The sequence below is a fragment of the Cyrtonyx montezumae genome, unplaced genomic scaffold, assembly GCF_038088225.1.
Source record: "Cyrtonyx montezumae isolate F1298 unplaced genomic scaffold, pur_monq_1.0 scaffold_3, whole genome shotgun sequence".
NCBI classification, from domain to species: domain Eukaryota; kingdom Metazoa; phylum Chordata; class Aves; order Galliformes; family Odontophoridae; genus Cyrtonyx; species Cyrtonyx montezumae.
Genome location: NW_027072034.1, coordinates 71742539 through 71765803, shown reverse-complemented (window position 1 = coordinate 71765803; position 23265 = coordinate 71742539). Strand labels below are relative to the sequence as shown.

The following is a 23265-nucleotide window of genomic DNA, read 5'->3' as shown; positions in this document are numbered from 1 at the left end:
CATTGACCTCCATCTGGACATAGAGCTGTTGCCAACAACTGTCTGGCCAATTCTTTATCTACCAAATAGTCCAATCTTCAGATCTGTATCTCTCCAATTTATAAAGATGTGGTATGTTACCATGTCAAAGGCCTTTCACAAGACCAAGGGGGCGATGTCAGTTGCCCTTCCTTTGTTCACTGATGCTGTCACTCTGTCACAGAAGGCCACCACATTGGTCAAGCACTATCTGCTCATGGTGAAGCCGTGCTGACTGCTTCAGGTCACCTCCACATCTTGCATGTGCCTTAACATATGTTCCCAGAGGATCTTCTCCATGATCTTCCTGAGCTCAGAGGCCTGTTGTTATGCAGGTCTTCTTTCTCCCTTTGTTGAAAATGGGAGTGATGTTTTCCTTGTTGCAATGTGGACTTTGGCTGACAGCCGTGACTTTTCAAATACGATGGAGAGTGGCTTTGCAGCCACATCAGCTGCTTCCTTCAGAACCCTGGGATGCGTGGTGTCCAGCCTCATATTACTTGTACTTCTTATTTATCTAATCTAACTGAATCGTGCTCCAACCAGCATTTGTCATATTAAAAATCAGAGCACTTGAGAAAATAAATTTTCTAGGTTGTTGTTAGTTTTGAAATACACATCCATGAGCTGTACATGAAACAAAACGCAGAATATGCTATATGCTAGGCCAGTATTATCCAGTGTTTGGTGTAACAATTCATTGTGATGTAGCATGCTGATCTGTTTTTTGGCTTTCTTTTAGCTCTCGATATTTTCACTGGAAGCTGAACCTGTGTGTCATTTTGCTCATCTTAGTCTTCATGGTCCCGTTCTACATCGGTTACTTTGTTGTGAGCAATATCAGATTATGTGAGTACTTGGTTTATTGGGCCTACTAATTTGGGACTACACATACAAATAAGAAATAACTTTTTTTGAAATAAGAGATCTGCTGATCACTATCCCTGCATCTTTTTCCTTCCCCTGGCTGGTGTTTAGTGCTTGAACATTAATTTTTTCTTGAACGGTTAGGAGCTGTTTCACCTGGCCTCCAGGATGTAGCTTTTCTTTGTGGGTTTCAACAAAGATGAACGCTTTGGAGTAATATTACTGTTCCTTTGGAGTTTTAAGTTTCACCCAAGTCCTGGAAACCTTGGCCAGCCTGTATTGTTCTGTTAAGGGGTGAAAGAAACAAGGCAGAGAAACTCAGTAAATTACCCTTGCTTCTTTTTGCTTACTACTATTTGGTTGAGGCCTATTCTGTGTACTAGTACAGATCTACCCTTGAGTTATCAGTATTCTTCACTCTTACGTGTTAAGCTTAGGCATGTAGGTTGGGAGTATAGTATAATGCCAAAGCATGTAGCTTTGACATTGAGATGAAGTTTCCAAGAGTTATGTTCAGGATCACAGAAGAGAGATGTGACTAAGTACTTCCCTATTCACAGTGCAGCCCTTAGAGAAAAGCCAAAATGATGTGTTGCTGGGTTAGCTCTTGCAAAAAATGATGTCTCAAATAGTGAGCTTGGTAGGAAGTTAAGGGGTGAATGCTGCTAGCTCCAGCTCTGTCAGAATACAACCGTTTTGTCCATCTCTGCTAAAAGTGTTTTTTGGGTTGTTGGAGTAATTTTATAAGCCAGAGGAGGCCTTAAAGGAAGATCTTCAATACTAATACTATGTTTTTTTTTTTTCTCTCCATTAGTACACAGACAGAAGCTGCTTTTTGCATGTGTTCTGTGGTTGACGTTTATGTATTTCTTCTGGAAGCTGGGGGATCCATTTCCCATCCTCAGCCCAAAACATGGTGAGTTTCCTGTACTTGTTTATTCCTTCCATCCTGAAAGTAGTCTTTGCTCTCTTACCTTTATATTGGAGCTTTTATTGTGTTATGTTTATTCCACATTTGGGACTAGAGAAAATATTTCTTGCATTTTCCACAAAATATGACGTTTTGCACTTATAAGCTGATCACAAGTTTTATTCGCTTGTTTATGTTCTTGTGGAGACTAATGTATTATAAGAAGAGAATTGACAACCAATCCTTAATCTGATTTTTGCCAGTCAGATTTTATTTATTTATTTATTTTTGGTGACTAAAACCAGATCAGCTTAGCATAGGTGGCTGTCCAGTTGACAAAACATGGCAGGGTTTCCAAACTCAGATTTATTTAAACTATATCCAGTAGCATGCCAGGCAGGGTGAATTAACTTCGGTGCAACTTTGGCACTCCACCTGAGTCCAGAGGCAGCAAAATTGCACAGTACTAGTGTGTAAGTTGTGAACTCCTGCTGTATGCCAGACCTATGTATTTGCAGAATCAGCTTGGATATCTCTGCCCTGCACTTGCAGAACCAAGAGTATTTATAATGTGAAGATACTGTGTAGACTTAAAATAGTTGTTATCCAAGAGACATTGTCAGCATGTGCGTAACTGTTCTGTATCCTTTGGGCACCTAGTATGTCTTAAAACACTGTAGGAAGGATTAGTTGTCACCTGGGTTTCCTGTGTAACTTACCCTTCCATTATCCCCTGCGCTGGAGAATTGTTTGTTTTTCTCAGCAGGAGAGATTCACTTCACTTCCAACTGGTGAATGTATCTGTCCAGATAGATAACCGTCAGCTTAATCTTTCTGTTCTCCTTGAAACTACTTTATTTTGGACTCCCTTACAAGATAAAAATTGAAGGATACCAATTGCTAAGGGAAAGTGTGTATCTGTGTTTTATAATTGTGTCATTTACCCATGAAATACAGTAGCACGTAAATAGGTCAGATCACTATACACAGTGTTTCCTTGCCAAGGAAGAAGTGAATCCACTTAGATCCACTTGAGTCTGCATAATATGTTGATCCAAAGGGAGTTTAGCCATCAGGCTCAGGCAGTCCTCTTCAGAGTACTCAAAAAGTTCTGTGTAGCTGAGTAACAACTGCGAATTTCCAGAGATGGTAGTTCTTTTTTTTTTTCTTTTTTTTTCTTTTTTCCCCATTTTTGTCTTCTGCTTTGCAGAATGGTACCTTAACACCTAACAGTTGTACAGTTTCTTATGCTACCAGGTGCAGCAGCTTTGAAATGCACCAGTGACCAGGACTCTTTGTTGGGAGTCCTGGATGGTCTCCAGTTTAAGTATGACTTTGTGAACCTGATTGCAGGAGAGATTTATTCTGTACTGGATTACCTAGTAGTATTCTATTAAGACTCTTATATTCATGGGAGTTCATAAAGCACACGTTTTATGTGAGCTGATCACAAGAGTAAAGATGCTGAGAATGTTATGGCTGAATGTTGTTTTAGACAGTGGAATGTCATGTCGGTTTGAAGTCACCTCTGTTTTAATTGGTGCTATCTGATAGTGTGTAGGGCAAAAGGCCAGGATATAGTAGCACATTCTGTAGCTGGTGTAAATCTCTATGCAGCTGCACATGACCGGGTTGTCTCAGTTTCCCTTTGTGAAGTCCTTTTGCTGTGTTTTCATCATTTATTCCCTTTCTCTGAAGCATGAAATGTGGCTTGGCACTTGGCCATCTCAGCTTTACAATCATGTAAGCTCCAAATATGCTGTGTGTAGCATCTATTCTAATACTATCTCCCTAAAAAGCAAGTTAATGTTTGATAATACATGGCACTGTATCCTGAGAAGATGGTTTGAGGTCTGTTCTTCATGGTTGGGAGGAATAAATGCAGTCTTATTGCTTGGTATTGGATACAACACAGGCTTGACATTTGTGCCATGTCATGTGAATGCATGTTTTAGAGTTCACCTGATGCTCAGAATGCTTGTTTGGTGGTCACCTCAACTGCTCATGTGTATCCACAGAATGAATACTGAACGGATAGCATGGGAAGCTCATGCTTCTCCTGTCATAACTAACTCTGCTATCTTGCTGTACAAATTGCACCTGGTATGAGAGGGTCACTCCTAATGATTGACAGGATAGGGCTTCTTCTCTAGGATTAGAGAGTTTTGGACCAGTTTGCTGGGGGTAACTGGTTTGGTAACTATTCCTGGTTATAGCTGGAGTGTCTTTGCTGAAGATGTCTGCTTTATGGAACCTGCTGGATATTATGTTCCAACCTCAGTAAAGTCTAGCCACTAGCATTTTATTAATTTAGAACTGAAAAGTTGACTGTTAATCTCCTTCAAGTCTCTTAACATACTTCACAGTCTGAGTATCCTATCCCTGTTTTTAAGCACGATAATGTGTTTTCTGAGGGAGACTTTCTTCTCTATTCGTAGTCCCTGTCTATAGTTCATATTACCTCTGGTCATTGCACTGTGAAGGTGGCTGGTTTCATTAGGCAGCTCTGTATGTGTACTGGTTTGTGAAGACACCAACTGGGGAACAGTATGAAGGGTGCAGCCAGTTACTGATGCTGTGTTCCTTATCTTTCAGGAATCCTGTCTATAGAGCAGCTCATCAGCCGCGTGGGTGTGATTGGGGTGACACTCATGGCTTTGCTGTCAGGATTTGGTGCTGTCAACTGTCCGTATACTTACATGTCCTACTTTCTCAGGTAATTGCAGCCTTGTGAAAGATTTTGTCTGCCTTTGAGGTTATTCTTCTGCTTTTCTCATTGAATCAATTGAATTTTTTCTTTAAAGTTGCCTTTTTCTCATCCTGATGGCGTTAGTGATGAATTTTGTTTTCCATGTTCTAAGCATATTGTAGCTATTGCTGCTGTACACACCAGAAGCACTTTCATCACTGAAACACCTCTTCATATGCACATCCTCATGAAACAAAGAAGAGAGATGCTTATATTCCCTCTGAAATGGGATAGCAGGCCTGATTGTTGGGTGTCTTCTTTCTACAGGAATGTGACAGACGCGGATATTCTCGCTTTAGAGCGACGACTCCTTCAGACTATGGACATGATTATTAGCAAGAAAAAAAGGTGAGAAAGGAGCAGTTGCATTAAATGAATTATCTCAAGGATTTGGAGTCAGTACGGTATAAGATGATCTCGAAATCACCCAAATTTTCTTTTCAGGGCTAGCTGTTCCAGTGAAACAGGTGGCTGAGTTAGGTTAGTGCTGCATGGTGTTTCATTCTGGCCTGACATGCAACTTAGGCTTCTTCCCAGGCCTCTACCTTAAATAGCATCGTTTATCATGTAGTGGTATAGATTAGGCTTCCAGGACAAGTTCTAACTCTCTGATGGCAACTTGGCTAGTCTAAGATAAACACCTTTTTCTCCCGATGAATGAATGCCTCTTAAACCACCACAGTTAACTCTCTTATTGGCAGTTTTGGTACAGCAGTTGAATTCATACCTACTGAGGTCACTTCTGCTCTGTGGATCTGGTGTTTCCTGAACAAAACTGAAGGAAGCTAGTGAGCTGATGTGGATACAGCTGTGTGAACCTTGCCAATTGCAAGAATATTGATAAAGGTATTGTCGAGTCGTGGAACACTGCTAGCGTGGTGGTAGTGTAGTGTGACATCAGAAGGTAGCATATGCATGACATCAGAGCTCTGCTTTTGTTGATTTAGCTTATTTCACATGCCCCAGGTGAAAAAGCTGCTTTCAGGAAACAGTGTCATTGTGTTTACACTGAAAGGATTTTTTCATGCTCTTACAAATTGCATATTTCATGCCTTACCAGTTATAAAGAATAAACGCAATTACCCATGCCACTTCAAAAGTCTGTCTGACATGGAATCCTTGCAGAAACCCTCAAAACTTTACTTTAGGTGCACTAATGTTGTAGTGAAACCTTTTAGTGTATTATAAAGTAGAATAGCCTTGCTGAATTAGTCACCAGCAGGCATATCTGCTGATCATTGAACTGATATGCTGAGTGCATGAAAGTGTAGTTAAACCATGTCTTCTTTCTTCCCCTTTGAAAATGTGAAGTGGTGGACAAATGTTAACTCAGTATTTGTGGTGATTTGTAGTTAATTAGAAGGTGCATTTAATCGGAGAGGTTTAATTGACTGATGTAATTGACAAATAACATGATGGCCTTGGAGTTGAAAGATTACTGTGGAGTACTGCTTTTGAGACTGCCCTTTTATGTTGTGTAGTTTTGGACCTCTGATCTCAGGGAAGGTCATGTTGGGTTGAAAGTATGGATGCCTGGGACTTGTAACTGGCTAGCATTTTCCTGGAGACAGCTGCTGAAAGTTATTTTTGCTGGTGCTTTTTGCACAGGAATGGTTCTCTCCTTTCTGAGTGTACGCAGTGCATTAAGGAAATTTGCCTTCTAAGGTTGACAGGTTCTTCATACTCATCCTTGCAGATATTTTGGGGCCCTCACTGCAAGAAAGACAGTGAAGCCTTGGTGCGTGCCCAGAGAAGGGCAGCTAAGCTGCTGAGGGTCTGGAGCACAGGGCATATGAGGAGCAGAGGAGGAAGCTGGGATTGTTCAGTCTGGAGAAGAGGAAGCTCAGGGGATATCGTATTGCTCTCTGAAACAGCCTGAAGGGAAGCTGTAGTGAGCTGGTGGTTGGCCTCTTCTCTCATGTAACTGGTGATAGGACTAGAGGGAATGACCTCAAGTTGCAGCAACGGAGATTCAGAGTGGAGATTAGGAAATACTTCTTCTCTGAAAGCATGGTCAGATGCTGGAATGGGCTGCTCAAGGAGGTGGTGGAGTCACCACCATGGAGGTGTTCAAGGAATGTTTCGATGTTGTGTTGAGGGGCATGGTTTAATGAGCACTATTGGTGATAAGTGGACAGTTGAACTGGGTGATCTTGTAAGTCTTTTCCAACCTTGGTGGTACTGTGATTCTATATTACATATCTGAGGCTGTAGTTAAAATACCTACTGTTGCTGTGACACTGTTGCTTTGATTTGCTTCATATCAGAATTATAGCAGACTGCCTGAAATAGATGTGTCACCTGTAAATACAAATGAAAATTACATGGTTTTTTTTTTTTTTACTTGTGGGTCCTTTCCTTGACATCTTCAGAACTCTAACCATTGTGTAGGTACAGTAATCCCTACCACTTCTCAGTGTAAAAGATTTACCTTGGTATAATTGCACTTGAACTGCAGCCTTGCATTTTCATCATGATGTAGATACTTTTTTCTTTTTTCTTTTTTTTTTTTTTTTGCAGTGCTGTGGTTCATTTGGAATGGAGTGTGGGAACTGGGTAACGGGGAGATAACAAGCATTAAAAATGCAGTTCTTGCCTATATTTGACAACTATTTGGAGGAATTAGATAATTCTAAGATCTTCATTGTTTCTATTGTATGGGCATGTGTTCTCTATGGGAAATGCCCCAAGGGTATTACTTCTTCTACTGTGTGATATATTATTATATTATATTATTATTATTTTATATGACACTGCTTATCAGCAACCTTGGAGAGGGCTCAGTACCAGTTGTAACAGTGCTGGCTGCTGCAGCAAAAAAGGACCTAAATGCTGTCAAATCATGGATTGCCTTGACAATACTATGAATAGTCTTCAGCTTAGGGTGGATAACTGGCTCACAAATTTCAATGGAGAGACATGTGAGGAAATGAGGCCAGAAGCCAGCAGTGCTCGCAGGGATTATGCTGCATTGAACATGGGGGTGTGAGGGACAGTATGCAGCTGCTGCTGTAGTATTGGATGAGTTTTAGAAGTCACGTTCAGATCGCCGGAAGTGTCTCGTGGTTCAGTCCAATAATGGATTTATGTGTTTCTGCTTCAGAAGAGCTTGTCGTGCAGCCTAACAGTGAGTGACAGCATATGAGAGAGCTGCTGCATACCACCCAGTGCTCACACTTCTGTGGAGGAAGCCAAATGTGCAGTGATAAAGAGGTGTCCAAGGAGAGAAAGGGGAATGAGAAGTTTTTCTAGTTCCTGATTTTGAGATAGCACAGTCGTATGTTTGATGAAAGTAATCACGTGACTGAGAAAGCCATATGAATATTTACTTTTAATTGGATTTAAATCCCTCTAAGGAATGAAGCACAATTCCAAATAGAAGTCTTAGGAAGTGTCTCATTGAATCTTGCTTGATTAGATCTGGGCTGTATTCCAGAACTAATCAAGATAATGTTAGGAAGCAAGATTAGTGCTTAGGGAAATAGAAAGGGGGCATCTGTTTGCAGTGAATTTAATTTAATCGTCTTTTCTAAGGAACTGTTTTTTGGATGTTGGATTTGAGTTTGTTTTTGTCTTTTGTATTTTTCTAAAAAAAACTTTACTCCTAAAGATTTGTGTTTTCAATTCTTTCAGGATAGCAGTGGCTCACAGGACAATGTTCCAGAGAGGGGAAGTGCACAACAAACCCACTGGCTTCTGGGGAATGATAAAAAGTGTTACGACGTCTGTTGCAGGCAGTGAAAGTATCCTTCATCTGCATTCTGGCATGTGGAGGTGATCTCCAGCTTCCTTTTGAAAGGAAGAGTATTAGGTGGGCCAGTTGTGAAGCACCTGTGTTTCAGCACTGTCCAGAAGCCTGGGAAAAGATTTCATGTCTCCTGGGAGGTTTGCTATCTAGTGCTATACTGTCTCACCTTTTACCCAGGGATTGGACTCACAGTTTTATGTAGGCACTCAGGAGTCGCATGTTGCAGCCATACTGTATAGATGAGCTGTTACATCACACAGTTGAAGTGTACAGCAGGTTTCAGGGCAGATGTACTCACTTGCTGTGTCACATCGCAGATGTCTACCCTGTCACAACACTGAAGCTGGAGGCAGCTTTCTATTCTGATGTATCCTTGGCTAACTGACTTACCTGCATACATGGTTTTTTTCCATTGCTTGAAGTACACTCTTCCAGGGTAGAAAAGGTGTGACGTACTTGAGCAAAACAACAGCACTATTTGAAGTGCTGAACAGTTTACCTTGCTGGCTTTTTGGCTGAGTTGGGAAGTGATAAGAAAGGCAGGAATCACAGAATCACAGAAGTGTAGGGTCTGGAGGAGACCTCTATAGATCACCTAGTCCAACCCCCTGCCAAAGCACCTCCCTAGACCAGGCTGCACAGGTAGGTGTCCATGCGGGTCTTGAATGTCTCCAGAGAAGCAGACTCAGGATGCCATTGGCTTTCATGGCCACCAGGGCACACTGCTGGCTCGTGGCCAACCTGTTGTCCAGTATCCAGACCTTCTGGGACACCCAGGTCCCTCTCTTCAGGGCAAGAAGCAATCTGTGGACCAAAGTGTTCTCATGGTGTATGTTCGCTGCTGTTGGCTGTAGCAGTGTGGCAAAAAAGTGGACAGGAACATGAGAAGAAGTGTTATCCTGCGTATGCAAAAAGGATAGAAGGAATGTGTGGACAGTTATAAAGGTCTATACTTCTCTAACTTGCTGTTACCTACCAACAGTTTGTGTCAGACCACCTAAAATGTGCAGTTTGCTTAAGTCTGAGGAGTCTTCTTCCTGTCCTTTTCCAATGGCTGTTAAAATTAGAATTTGGCTATTTGACTAGACTGGATAATAAGCACTAATTCCTGGGGCAGTTACTGAGTGGTTTTGTTTATGAAGGTGATGGGAGAGTGAAATACTATGCGCTCTGATGATATGGGATGCTGACTGAAGTGGCGAAGCAGTCCTTGACAGCTCTGGTTCTGCAGTCTGTTCCCTAGGTAGAGTACTGTGCAACACAGGTACCCTTGAGATTTCTTTGGATGCGTTATTAACAAGAGCACTAAGACAGCATCAGAAAACTGATATGGATTAAAAAAGTGGTTAGACTGTTGAGGTGAAGGTGGGGAATGTTTTCTTTTTGATTAAGAATTTGTGATGTACTTGAGCCTTGACTATGCTGGTTTGCCAGATCTGTCTCTTATCCAGCAAGAGGTGGATGCCCTAGAAGAGCTGAGCCGGCAGCTTTTTCTCGAAACTGCTGACCTGCATGCAACAAAGGTATGAAACAAAATGACTGCCCAGATAGGTACTGTGGGCCAGAGTAGCTTGAATGAGAACTTGTGTTGCCAGAAATTGAAAGCTGTTTAGCAGGTAAATGTTGTGATGTAATGGAGTGAGAATCCGTTGTGGCCTTCCACTGCTTAAAAGAGAACTTGTAAACAGGAGGGAAATTGACTTTTTGCATGGATAGACAGGACAGGGGCGACTGGTTTTAAACTAAAAAGGGGAAGATTTGGATTAGATGTCTGGAGAAAATTTTCACTGAGAGAGTGGTGAGACACTGGAACAAGTTGCCCAGGGAAGCTGTGGGTTCTTCATCCCTGGAGGCATTTTGGGCCAGATTGGATGGGGCACTGGGCAACCTGATCTAGTGCTTGTGGTTGGCAACCTTACCCATGGCAGGGAGGAACTAGATATCTTTGAGGTCTCTTCCAACCCAAGCCATTCTGTGGTCCTATGATGATTCTATGATTCTTTAATTTAGGGTCTAGAGGGTGGGTTACTTCCAGTTTGGATATATGCTGGAACATGCTATACGTTTCTAAAGCTGTTTAGAAGCCTCTGAATTAAAAAAAGTTGTAGGATAAAGCTGTGGTTGCTGCTCTTGGTGCACCATTAAAATGCATGGTTTTATGCTGTGGGTTAATCACAGTAATGAATTTTTCATTACGTATTCTGTTTCTCCCTTCTTGCTTTTGTTTTTTTCTTTCTACAGGAGAGAATAGAGTACTCCAAAACTTTCCAAGGAAAATACTTCAATTTTTTGGGTTACTTTTTCTCCATCTACTGTGTCTGGAAAATCTTCATGGTAAGTAAATGTTTTATTCTTTTTTTATGTGCACATATGCAAATGTCACCCCCTGCTCACATTATACTGTACGTGTAGTGTATTAAGTAAGGCTCTAGTCTCCTTATAATCTTGCTTCTGGAAATTCTGAATGAAAATGGCACTTGTCTGTAATAAAGCTCTGCATCTGTCTTTTTACAGAACCTTAGGCAAGCATTTCTAATGTATGTATTTTTATACCTTCTTAGACAATCCAGCTGCTCCCCCCAACCTTGGGTATGCAGAGTAAGAGTCTCACATATAGCACTGAGGTGTGCTTTTTATTTTCTTGTCTGATTGTAAATCCATCTCTGCCTTGCAGGCTACCATCAATATTGTGTTTGACCGTGTGGGGAAGACGGATCCAGTCACAAGAGGAATTGAGATCACTGTAAATTATTTGGGAATCCAGTTTGATGTGAGATGTATTGATTCTTAGAGCCTTTTCATTCAGTCCTACCCCATGTAAACAATAGTGTACTACTGTATGGGAACTGCTGAGTCACAGCCTGAACCACTGAATGAGCACCTGAAGGAAAGATCTGGTCAGCCCTGGGAGTACAGGTGAAGGTGATACACCTGCGTGACTGGAAGAGGTGAAGCCAGGCTGCACCCCTCTTAGACCTCATTTAAGGGCTGACTGCCACTGAGAAAGGATCTCTTTTTGGAGATCCCTCCTTTGTGGAGTTACTTCCCCGCATTTTCCTTCTTTTGCAGCATCTCCTTGTTTATGCTGGTCTCTTAGCTTTTACAACCTTTACGACTACTAATAATGTGGAAATGATAGATCCCTGAGAATGCACTTGAGACATCTGACTCAGTAAAGAGGAAAGGAAGTACACCATAAACCTTTCTTTCAAACTAATTTTATGCTGGAAGGCTGAAGTGGTCTTTCCAGAGACCAGTGTGGTTGTTTGTTTGGCAAATATATAGGAACATGATGGCCGTCTTGCTTAGATGAATACACTTATCTATAGAGAATTACATTTGCCTGTACGCATAGGTATTCTGCTATTTGCCCTCTGATCCTGTGAAGAGATGATTGATGTCAATTGTCTCTTTTTCTTGTGTGTTTAATGTAATGACTTAACTAATACAACTGTGACAATATCTGTTACGTAAACCTGTCTGTGATGGATATTGTTTGATTAGGAAGTATCAGGATCCTAAAGAATTAGCAGCTCTACAATGTGGTGAAAATGGGGTTAGAGAATTAACTGCATTCCTCTTGTTACAGGTGAAATTCTGGTCGCAGCACATTTCCTTTATTCTTGTTGGAATAATCATTGTCACCTCTATCAGAGGCTTGCTAATTACACTTACAAAGGTAGGTTTGGCCAGTGGTGTTTTACGTGGTGTTTTTTTTTTTTTAATTAATAAAGCTGTTACCAAGTCTTTAAATTCAAACAGAACATGTAGAATCATAGAATCACAGGGGTTGGAAGGGACCTCAAGAGATCATTAAGTCCAACCCCCCTGCCAAAGCAGGTTCCCTACACCAGGTAAACTGTGTAAGTTTTCAGTACATGTTTATGTTTTTACTATCTGAATTTAAGTCCTTGCAGAGGGAGGGGGAGAGGAAAAATATATTCTCCGCAATATTTCCCTGCTCGTTTTCTATTATTGTTATTCTCAGGAGGAAGCATGGATGCTCAATAAGACGTTGGGTGTAAGCATGGGTTTTGGACAATGCTATAGCCAAGGCGTATTAGTAAAGGTTGCTAAGGTGATGATTGAAAGAATTTAGATTGTCTCATTGGAACTGCTAATTCTCTTCATAGAACTGGAAAGGTATTAACTCAAGAGACGTGTAACTGCTTGAGTTGACCTGTGCTTCAGTAATAATACATGACTTTTGCCACTTGTTGCCTGCCACTGAGTTAAGAGGTTCATGTTTCTAGAAGTAGAGTACACACACCTCTCTGAAAAAACATGTTTTTTATGAAATAGAGTATTGAATGGCGTGTTCCTTTCATGGTGTCCTAAGGCATCATTGGCTAACTGCTTATTTTCAGTATGTTTTTTCTTCCTAGTTCTTCTATGCCATTTCCAGCAGCAAGTCCTCCAATGTTATTGTTCTGCTTTTAGCACAGATCATGGTGAGTGTGCAGAACCATGGGCGTACTGGTATGCTTTTGTGCTTACATACATATTTGTTTTTACATACAGACGAAGATAATAGTCTTTGCGTGCTAACCTATGTTAGCCACATAGCCAATTCTGAACCAACTGCTGCTTTCTCTTTTTACAGGGTATGTACTTTGTATCATCGGTGCTCCTGATTCGGATGAGTATGCCTCCAGAGTACCGCACTATTATAACAGAAGTTCTGGGAGAGCTTCAGTTCAACTTCTATCATCGTTGGTTTGATGTCATATTCCTAGTTAGTGCACTATCCAGTATCCTCTTTCTCTACTTAGCACACAAACAAGCTCCAGAAAAGCATATGGCCCCCTAAGTAAGGACTACAGTCACGCACTGCTTTTGTGTCCTTTCTGCTGGATTGTAGCAACTCCTGTGGACTGCAAAACTTGGAGAGCCAGGACAGTTCTGTGTTCGAGCAATGTAACTGGCTCTTTGAACTTCCATATCTTCATTCAAGCTCTGTGGCTTGTTTTAAGGTGCTACAGCTTGAAGGAAAGAGAATACAAATATTGCCAAGGAAAAAAGGGAGGTATCTAGGGGGCTGTTGACTGCCTGAGGTAAAGCATCTTGGGTTTAGAAGAACATCTTCTGAGAAGGCATCAAGGAAATGTGATTTTTCTTTTAAAAAGCAACTCATAATTGAGATTCAGAGGATGGTAATTTTGGAGCTGAATGTGAGCGTCTGTGGAATTAAATAAGCTTTTGTAATACCTCACACAAGCATCACAGTTGTTTTTTGTCACTTCAAAGGATTTGTTTGCAAGTGAGCTAGAAAGTGGCTGGAATTCACCACCTGGCAGAAGTGAAATAGAGAGAACTCGAAAGGATATCACTAGTACTTTCTGCCCTTATGAGCTGGAACTTAGCTCTCAGTTGCTGAACCTCAGCTTTTTTATATATAAATGGAACTGAGACTTTGGATTCCTGTTTGCTGGAGTTCAGTATGGAGTCAAAGATAACAGCTACGCTTTGTTTACCTTACATGTTATAAATGTGTTGACCTTACATGCTATAAATTTGGTGTTCCCCTCAACCTATGTATTCTTCTACAGTGGCCTGTTTCCCCTTTTTGGTGTCATTCAAGGCATAAAAGTAACTTTTATTCATGTGACTTGTATCTTCCCATAGACACACTCCCAGGCTTTGTTTGTTATAAGATCATTCTAGAACATAAATCGTAGGCGGTAAGGCTAGGACCTGGGGAAAAAAAATAGCCACTCAAAACAATTTAATTCTTAATTGTGTTTGGTGTGCAGGAAGGAGGCGAAGCGTACAATAGCAATACTGCAGAGCCATTTTTATCATATCCAAGACAATGTGGTATTGACTTGGAATTAGACAAACCTGCATGACTTCTAAAAACTACAATCCACAAATGTTGGCAGAGGAGAGAAAACAGTGCTTAAAGTTTTTAGGTTTTGAGTTATGAATTATGAAGTTAAGTTAATGTTAAATTTCTGCAATGTTAGTAGAAGAAAGGAGTTCATTGGTTTGAGATGTCATAGCAGTTGTACTGCCATAAATACAGCACAGATCATCACCTCCAAGATTGTGTTAATAGGTTTGGATTAGAAGGAGAACTGCCTCTTCTGGGAGATGGTGAGAAATCAGTTGGTTTTATTAAAAGCTCATCCTTAAAAGGCTCGGATACTTAGGAATTTATGAACTGTTTCCTCCCCTTGCTGTAGTATATTTAACTATGTACCTCTAATTATTAAAGCCTTTACAGTAGTAAGTAGGTTACTCCTCACTTTACAAGGCAGAAAGCCTTGTGCAGTGGATGAAGTACAATTGCAGCATGTTAAGTGACTGCAGGATACACTGAAGTGCTTATTTCAGGCAGCTGCATTTCAGCAGGTCATTGCAGTCCCTTACAGGTTTGGCACTTGGAGGGACAGTCAAGTCCTGGAGTTGCAATATCTAAGAATGATTGAAGAAAGAGAATTTGGAAGATTTCTTTTTGTTTCTCAGCATAGTTTGGATCCTCAGAACCTTGTGTCATCGCTGCTGTTGCTGTCTGCTCCTGCTGAGGCAGCTGATTGTGAAGAGGAAGATGAGCTTGCCTGCAGAGGAGTAAAAAATACGTTCTGGTTATTTTTAGTTTGTAAACAAGCTAGTCTGCAGTGTTATGAAGGACTCCTGTTTTAATCTGCACTAATGATATACTTGTTTGGAAGGCATAATGAGCCAGTAAATGTGACTTTTGTCATTGAAGTGCTTTCTGGTTAGATAGTTTTTAGAGAGAAATTTGTTTAATAGAAGTTTCCTGTTTAATTCCTGTATCTGGTGAACTTGCACACAAAAGTAGTGCTAATCTTCTGACAGAACTTTTGAAAAATGTGGCAGCTGTGTACTTTTGTAGATAAGGGTCATGAAAAATAGACAGGAAGACAGGAGGCAGTGTTGGTCTTATTCATTCTGTCTGTGTCTCGTGCATGATCAGAAAGAAGCATTTAAGGCTGACCCACAAAGAAGGTTCGAAATGACTGTTTCAAGAAGAAGTATTTTGCTGCTTTTTCTGACTTCTGTTCAGATTCTTTTTGCCATCATGAGCAAAATAATTTTAAATGGCACATTTCCTGCACATAACCTATCAATTGCTCTTCTAAAAAAATACCTGCTTTGATATATTTCACCTAATTTCTCCGAAAGCAGGTTATGCTTTTTGGATGTTTATTTTTTTTGCACTTAAAGGATGATGTTGCCTCATTGAGGATTGCAGTGTGGGGGTTGTCTTGTTCCATGAAGTCTCTTGTATGTGCATTCTTTCTGTGATTTGCTCTTGCATTAAAGATACTTATCTGCATTATGCCTGTGGAAGGGAAGAGTTGTTTACAATTATCAGACCACAGCTTCCCTGGTGATAGCTTAGACTGACTTGTGAAAATTGAAAATCCTAGCTCAGTTTTACACAGCATATATAAGAAGTTCTTTTAATGTGTCCTCAATGATCCCTCAGTATTTGCTTAATACAGTATTACTTACCCTTTCTCTTGGTTTGGGTGAGGCTCTCTCTGACTCTGCTGCTGAGGTTTCTGTATAAGCAGGAGGTTCAGAAGTGTCAGGGACTGGTTCTACCATAGAGTCTGTGATGGGAATTTTCTGGTCCTGGAAGTATTTGTAAGCATCTTTACTGCACACCAGTAGCGTTACTTTGTCACCGCTCTCTCTGATTCTTGCCACGACATCATTGTAGGGCTCATCTGTCACATTCACCCCATTCACTTCCACCAAAACGTCGTTATTTTCTACCCCTGCTATGTCAGCTGGCCCCTGTTTTTGTACCTGTTCAAGGCAAGTTCAAACAGCGATATTAGCATAGCAATGAAAAGATGCATCAGCAACTGATGCTTCACTGGACTGTCAAAATAAGCATGGCAGAGAGATCTGTGGGGCAGAATTGAACAGCAAGAGATAACAGGCCTAGATAGTATAACTTAAATCTAACTTTACTACACTGACATATTCTCTAGTAATGTGTGAAACCCCTCCCCTCAAGAAAACAAAAGGCACAGATCTAATTTGAGACAACAGAAGATTCACTCTTGTGAAATTTAGAGAAGTGGAAAGTTCTCTCTTACATTTTCAGAGTTCAAAAATCTGTTTTTGAGATATTGATTTTTGCATACCAGCCTTACAGATAACAGCAAAAATTAGAAGAAACCTGGATTTCCCTTCCTTTTTTGAAGGAATGAGGTTTTCTGGTGTCTGTGCTCATATTGGTCCTACGATATCAGTCTGACTTTTAACAATTACAACTTATCTAAGATAGCTGGAGAAGAGATGTGTCTTTTCTTGCACTTTTTCTTGAGTGCATTTACAGGATGGGAGAAGACTGCCCAAGGTACTACACAAGCTTTTCATTGTTGATTATCTTACATTAGTACCTCATTGATAAATAGTCCAGGTTTGTTCTTGACCATGTTTAAACTGAAGCCAAATCCATTAGGCCCTTTCACCACCTTGCAGACTCTTGGCTTATGGTTCATGTTCTGCTCAGTGTGCGACTCCACTCTTTCCTCCATTTTAGTTGGAGCTGGGTCTTGTACTTTGTAGAAATATGAATAAGGGGAAATTTGAGCCTGAAAAAACATAGGCAAAGAAAACTTTAATATAAAACCTGTTGTGAAATCTAGCTTTCTTGCTGAATATGTTTTACTTGAAATTTTTTGATGATTCAGATAGAAGCTGCAATGAATTTCTCTTTGTTGTTAATGTCTGGTTGAGTAGAAAGCTACAATGTTGATCCACGTGGCAAGCTTTGTATTGCTCATAAAAGATTACACAGCAATTTAGTTCTGATTTTGCTGTCTTATCTTAACATTTCTTACGGTGCCTTCAAATTTAGAATGGTTCCAGCAGTGCCTCTAAAAACTTGGAAGAGAACAAAAATGTTTAGGGATTTGGTATACAATTGCAAGGAGTGTTGCTGAAATCTTGGCATATCTTGGACATTTGCTGCAAGATGCACAAGTCTTTGTCAGAGCACGCTGATTCATTGGTGCTTCTGTTTCTTTTAATGACAAGTTATGAATCCTTAGCAGTAGCTTGCATTTACTTACCAATTTATACATGGCGTCAGTCTCCTTATCCACTACCAACAGTGTGGTTTTTTCCTCAGACTGCTTAATCTTTCCCACTACGCTTTCATGATCCAATGCATCCACTCGCTCACCATTGACAGCTACTAAGATATCATCATTTTTGAGACCTGCCTTGGCTGCTGGGCTCTTGGAATCAACATCTTTGATTACGTGATCTAAGATCAAAAGGAGGAAAAAGGATGGATGTGAAGGCCTATGGTAAGTTTAATAGTATTTTGTGTGGAAAAAACTATTGTAGAAATTACACTTGAAGTTGAAACAGTTTCCCTGAGGTAGGCTTGTTAAGAAGCTGGACAAGGAGAATGAGGTCTGCAAACTGCAGAGGAATAAAGAAGTAAACGGTGTAGCAAATATCATGTGTTAACTCAGTTCTTACCACCAGTGTTTTGTTCCATCCGTAGACAAAAGCCATAACCATTTTTTCCTTTCTGAAGCTTAATAAGTCTTGGTTTAAGAGGAAGGAATTTTAAGTTGGCATTTTCTTTGCTCAGCACCATCTTCTGGCTTGTGTAATAGTGGTCTGTTTCTTCATTCGAAAGTAGAAGCATAATGTGATTTTCAGACTTCCTTACCTGCATTAGTACATGTACAGTCACAGATATGACCCCTTTAAGAACAGCTGTAGCTACATCATTAACTGGCTTACTGATACACCAGTGGTGTGAGTACTGCTGATGCATCAGCTGAAAGATCTAGGTGAGGCTACTGTAGGTTTGTTCTTCCTTTTTTTCTTAGTAATTTGAACCATGTCAAGATCTTAGACACACGATATCCTGCATATATGTATGAGGAAATATTCTGTATTTCTTACTGTTTTCCTAGTCTCCAAATAATTAGCTGTAGAATCGAGTCACCTAACAGCCATAAGAGTGGTGTGCAGTGGCAGTAAAATCCAGTTATCCTCAGTAGATAGTGCTTGACTCTCATCTAAACCTGAAACTCTATAAGATGGACATGTCATGTCACCTGTACTGCTCTTTTGGAGTATAGCAGCAACAAGCAGATAACTTGTCTTTGCCCTAGTGTTAAGTGTCTGTCACAGTCTAGGTGCTCTTCATTGTACCTGTATGACCAATTCCGAAGGTTTTCAGTCAGTTCAACCTCTCCCTGTAATTCCATCTTTCTCCAACTGCTTTTTAGTTCAGTGAGTGCCCTCTTCACTCATCTGGATGAATGTCACTGCGGTTGATGGTTTGCAGCCCCCAAAAACACAGGCGTAGCACAGCTCCATATTTAGTTGCATGCACTGAACTGTGTTGCTGGAATGCGGGAGCATGACCAGCCCTCAGAAATCACTGCGGCTCCAGCTGTGTTTTAGCAGTGCCATTAGTGGAGAACTGAAAGTCTCATTAGCAATGTTCTTTGCAGCTGCGGCCAGGCAGCAAAATTACTTGCAGAGTAATTTTCATTACTCTTGGACTTCTTAGCAGAATAAAGGAACTGCTGTCGAAAATCATGAATTCACCCTGTTCCATGCTGCCTGTATCATCAGAGAGTTCCTCTCCTTCCTGCCCTAAAAGCCACATTTAATGACTTGTCCTCTTACTATTGGGAGTATTTCCAGGATCTCTACGAACAGCGCAAGTTTTATTTAACACAGTTTCTGGCACTTATGTAATTCTTGTATTTAAAATTCTTTGGTCTGTTTTGACAGCAGTGTTCATTCAGAGTCAGTTCAAGAGGCTGTATGACAACAAAGCTAAAGCAGAGGGGCACTCACTCTGCTGTGTTGTTCGTGAGCAAACAGTAGCTTTCAAGATCTGCTGTGAAGCATTCAAACTAGCCAGACCTGCCTCCTCAGTAAGCCTAACAAGTTGCTGTGAAAATGGATTAGAACATGAGATAAATCAGTGTGCAAATACCTTTTCCACCGCCTCCTCATGTGTGTCGTTTTCTACATTTTTTCCATTGATTTCAATCAGGCGATCTTTATTTTGGACACCTGCCTTTGCAGCTGCTCCTTGTGATGCCAGGTCCACTATGAACAACCCCTTCTGACCTAAAATAGATGATAACTTGTTACACGGAGTAATTCACCAGGACCTGCTGCATTTGGTGGCTAAGAAAACTCAGCACCGATATCCTTAAACACTCTTGGTTTCTGCTTATGTTCATATTATAGTGGCACCACAAATGTTCAGTGTAGACACACCTCTGTCTCTTATTTCTCCTGACCAGAAAATATCACTTCAGTGGGGGGAAGGTGGTGATTTTATTTCACAGCAACTCAAACAATCTTACTTATCTACCAAGGGTGCCAAAGGGGCTGACAAAGATGGCTGAAAGGGACTTTTTTTGGTTTTGTTTAGTGTTATTTTACGTGCTTCAGAGTTTCCTGTGTTTGAAAGATATTTGATCTTTTAGTTATACCATATTCTGAAATATCCTGTTCGTAGTTGATGATTTCCTGAAGGTTTTCCTACTCTGTTGACCAGCCTTGTAAGAAAGGGCAGGTGGGAAAGAGACTGGAAATTCCTCACTTTCTAAACAAAATGAATCGGGAGAAGCACTTGGTCTTCTTTTTGTTACTGACTAGCTGACAAGAGGTTTGTGTTCTAGTTTTTGAAGTTATTTGGAGGAATAGGATGGGACTTAAAGCGGCAGTTTCAGAGTATACCTGGTGTTCAAGCATGAGCTGTGGAAGTGGTTTTGGTAAATGAAAACCACTGCTCTGGTGGTTTTTCTTTTTTTTTTTGGCTTTTTTTTTTTCTACCCCATTACAAATACGGTCCTCAGGAAACCACATGCCGTACAGAAAGTGACTGGAGATGGGTCTAAAACCATCTTGCTGCTTCTTACTTCCCCTCAGTTAGCAAGAGCAGTTGTACCCCTCCCCTCCCCCCAAGCTGTGGCTGTCATGTGCATGCCATCTGTCCTCCCCAGGCTCTCACCTTCTGTGGTTTTCAGGGAGAAGCCATAGCCTTTCTCCTCCTTCGCTAAGTAGCAGAGCCGTGGTTGTGGAACTGCAGCGACTGCTCCGTTGGCCACGGGCAGTGTGGACTGCTGCTTTTTCTTCTTTCCTTTTGATACCTTTTGACCCAGCTCTTCCAGGTTTGCTCCCTCCTTTTCTGCCTTAATGTAAGATGCTTCATCCAGAACAAGAAATACAACAGAATTCCCACTGTTCTTCACAATCTCCACCACCTGTAATGGACAAGGTGAAATGGCAAGCAGAGTGACCGACCTAAAAGCTTTCCCCAGGAAGGATTGCACTCTTTACTGGTTTTGTTGTCACATCTCTCCACTTATGAACTACAGTGGCACCTCAAAGGCATTTCATACCCATGATAGATCATAAATGATGCAGAGAGGTATCTAGAGCTGTTGACTCAGCTCTTGGACTTCCTGGATGAAGATGCCATAGCAATGGAAGGTAAAGCTTCCAATAGTGATAGTGGGTCTGGATCACAGGAGGTGATGTAGACCCCAGAATAATCAGGTTTTTACCTTTGCATGTTCCTCCTTGTCTACAAACACACCATTAACCCTGAGGACTCTGTCTCCATCCTTCAAGCCAGCCTTTTCAGCAGGGCTGTTCTTTTCCACATTCCGGATGAGATGTCCTGCTGTATCTTTCTCCACGCGCAGGAAGAATCCGTAGCTCTTCTTGTTTTTTTTTGTCACTTTGCATTCTCGGGGCTGAAGAACTGAAGTCATCTCTACAGAATGGGATGGAGAAGGCAACTGAGTAAAAACAGTAAGCTGACCTTTGTATGTTCCCTGTAAATACATATTGAGACAGTGTGCTTCAAAATCCCTGGGTTTGGTTTCCTGGGAAATCCAGCTGTGGAAAGGGAGAAGAAATTAATCTTTTTTACCTGCTAACTCCAAGATGAATGGACTGGTTCTGTGAAAGGCATAGATTATTAGTGACAGTGTTTAGGGTTGGTACTGACACTGATACTGTATAACATCTTTATTTATGACATGGTCAGTGAGGCAGAATACATCCTCAACAAACTGGTAGATAATACTAGAGGGGAACAATCAGTAGGCTGGAGGATAGGGATGCTATGTTTAGAGGGACCTCAACAGGCAGCAGAAAGGAGCTGTCAGAAATATCTCAACATTTAACAAAGTGGAAAAAATCTGTATCTTAACCACACATAATAACAGCATGGCCTGGCTGCTGGCTGGCCAGCGGACAGTTTTGCAGGGCAACACACAACTGAGCAAAACTGAACATGAGTCTTTGTAGCTTTTCAGTGTGTAGTAGGCAATATCAGAATGTATCCAGCAAGTCAATAAAGGGATTGTTCCCTACAGCACTTCTAAGGCTAAGTATGAGTGGTGTTTTTAGTTTTGAGCTCTCCATGTCAGTGATATTCTGGAGCTAGTCCACTGGGGTGGGCTGGATTTTGGAGCACAACTTGTTTAAATAGGGGCTGAGAGAGCTGGGTTTGTTCAATCTTGGGAAAAAGAAAGTAAATAAAATATCTAATCTGCGTCTTCAAGAGCCTAATTGGATGGTGTAGAAAAATCAGATCCGTGTTGTTCTTGGATGTTAATACTGATGAGAGGCAACAGATACAGGTTACAGCAAGGGAAATTGTAAATAGAAAGATGTAAGGACGCCTTTTTAATCTCTGGTGGTTTCAGATACTAGAACAAGAGCCTGGAGTGGCTGTAGAATCTCTGTGCTTGGAGGTGCTTACCTGGATGGGACCCTGAGAAACTTGATCTAGGTTGGCCTGGTTTTGCATGAGCTGTTGGACCAGATGACCTCCAGAAGTTCTTTTCAACCTAAAATATTCTATGCTTTTATGATAAAATGAAAATTTATTGGGTGGTTCATATCATTAAGAGAGACATTATGTTCAGAAAGTAAGCAATAGTTGTGATCAAGGAACACTTCCAAAGTTCGCTATCTTGCTATCTTAGGAACTCTTGCCAAAGATCCACAGTGACATAAGAACAAGATAAATGATGGCAACTTTCTCCCTTCAGGTGGTTAGCATACTTGATGTGAGTCTTACTGGATAGATCTTTTTTTTTCCTCCTTCTTGATAGAAGTTTGTGAAAAGACCAAAAATCTGTTGCAGAGGTCGTTAATCTCAGCCTAATAAATACTAAGACATTTCATCTCTCTGCATGATTTCTTTACAGTTCTGTATTTTCTTTTATCCGTTTCTGTATATCGCTTATATAACTAATGTGTGTGGAAACTGGCCTTTTTATTTCTTTTACTCTTTTTTAGAAGTAGGTAGCAGTTAAATCTCTCCATGATCTTGATAGCAGCCTACTGCTATCAAGTACCTCTGGCTACCCATGCTATAGACTACTTTCTGTTGACGCCAAAATTGTGTTGTCAAGGTTAGCTGGGCAGCATATGGAAAAGTATGGATGAGGAGTGGGGAGCTGGCAGGGATGTCACTGAAGCTGGAGAATATGGGGTATTTCAGCATGCATGGATAGGCAGGCTGTGGATCATAATTTGCTCACTCCCTTTGGTGAGGTACTTAGTTTTTTGAGTCTATCCATAGTGGCATTGGGAATAAGCCCACGTAGGGATGTCCCACACTGCTGTTTGGACATTGTATTGATCTCAACAACAGCTCGGAGCAGCTTTTCTTGACCAACACTGGGAATTTTCGTTAATTCCTGAAGTTTACACAAAGCTGAAGGAACAGTAAGCTTTTACAGGAGGGATTATTTCTTCATATGTAGAAATGGAGGAAAGATTAGAGTGGGCTGCAAACAGCATTTCACTTCATGAAAGCTTTACATGCAAGATTATCAGGCTCATAAAACGCAGTTTTATATAGCAAAAAAAAAAAGGGAATAACTTACCTGTACGCCTGTGTGGAGCAGCCTTTGCAGGAATTCTCTCTTGCCGTCCCTCCTGTAGCTGTACCTATAGGTAGAATTGGAC

General features: G+C 41.0%; 2 protein-coding genes across 3 annotated transcripts in view; one reads left to right on the top strand and one right to left on the bottom strand.

Moving 5' to 3' along the window:
* The window catches only part of GPR89B (G protein-coupled receptor 89B), a 19040-nt gene extending 4761 nt beyond the window's left edge, over positions 1-14279 (top strand). For both annotated transcript variants that reach the window (XM_065741916.1, XM_065741917.1), the window contains exons 4-14: positions 761-867; positions 1700-1801; positions 4391-4511; positions 4812-4892; positions 8178-8287; positions 9727-9815; positions 10534-10626; positions 10967-11062; positions 11882-11971; positions 12678-12743; positions 12896-14279. In XM_065741916.1, the coding sequence (XP_065597988.1) occupies positions 761-867; positions 1700-1801; positions 4391-4511; positions 4812-4892; positions 8178-8287; positions 9727-9815; positions 10534-10626; positions 10967-11062; positions 11882-11971; positions 12678-12743; positions 12896-13102 (1162 nt within the window). In that variant the 3' untranslated portion in view covers positions 13103-14279. The remainder of the gene's footprint in view (positions 1-760; positions 868-1699; positions 1802-4390; positions 4512-4811; positions 4893-8177; positions 8288-9726; positions 9816-10533; positions 10627-10966; positions 11063-11881; positions 11972-12677; positions 12744-12895) is intronic.
* On the bottom strand, positions 14272-23265 carry PDZK1 (PDZ domain containing 1). The gene is made up of 9 exons (XM_065741913.1): positions 23184-23265; positions 20841-21052; positions 20285-20537; positions 19256-19392; positions 17770-17965; positions 17352-17548; positions 16677-16871; positions 15775-16074; positions 14272-14852 (listed from the first exon to the last, which is right to left on the bottom strand). The coding sequence occupies exons 2-9, from the start codon at positions 21048-21050 to the stop codon at positions 14775-14777; spliced, it is 1566 nt and encodes a 521-aa protein (XP_065597985.1). The 5' UTR covers positions 21051-21052; positions 23184-23265; the 3' UTR covers positions 14272-14774.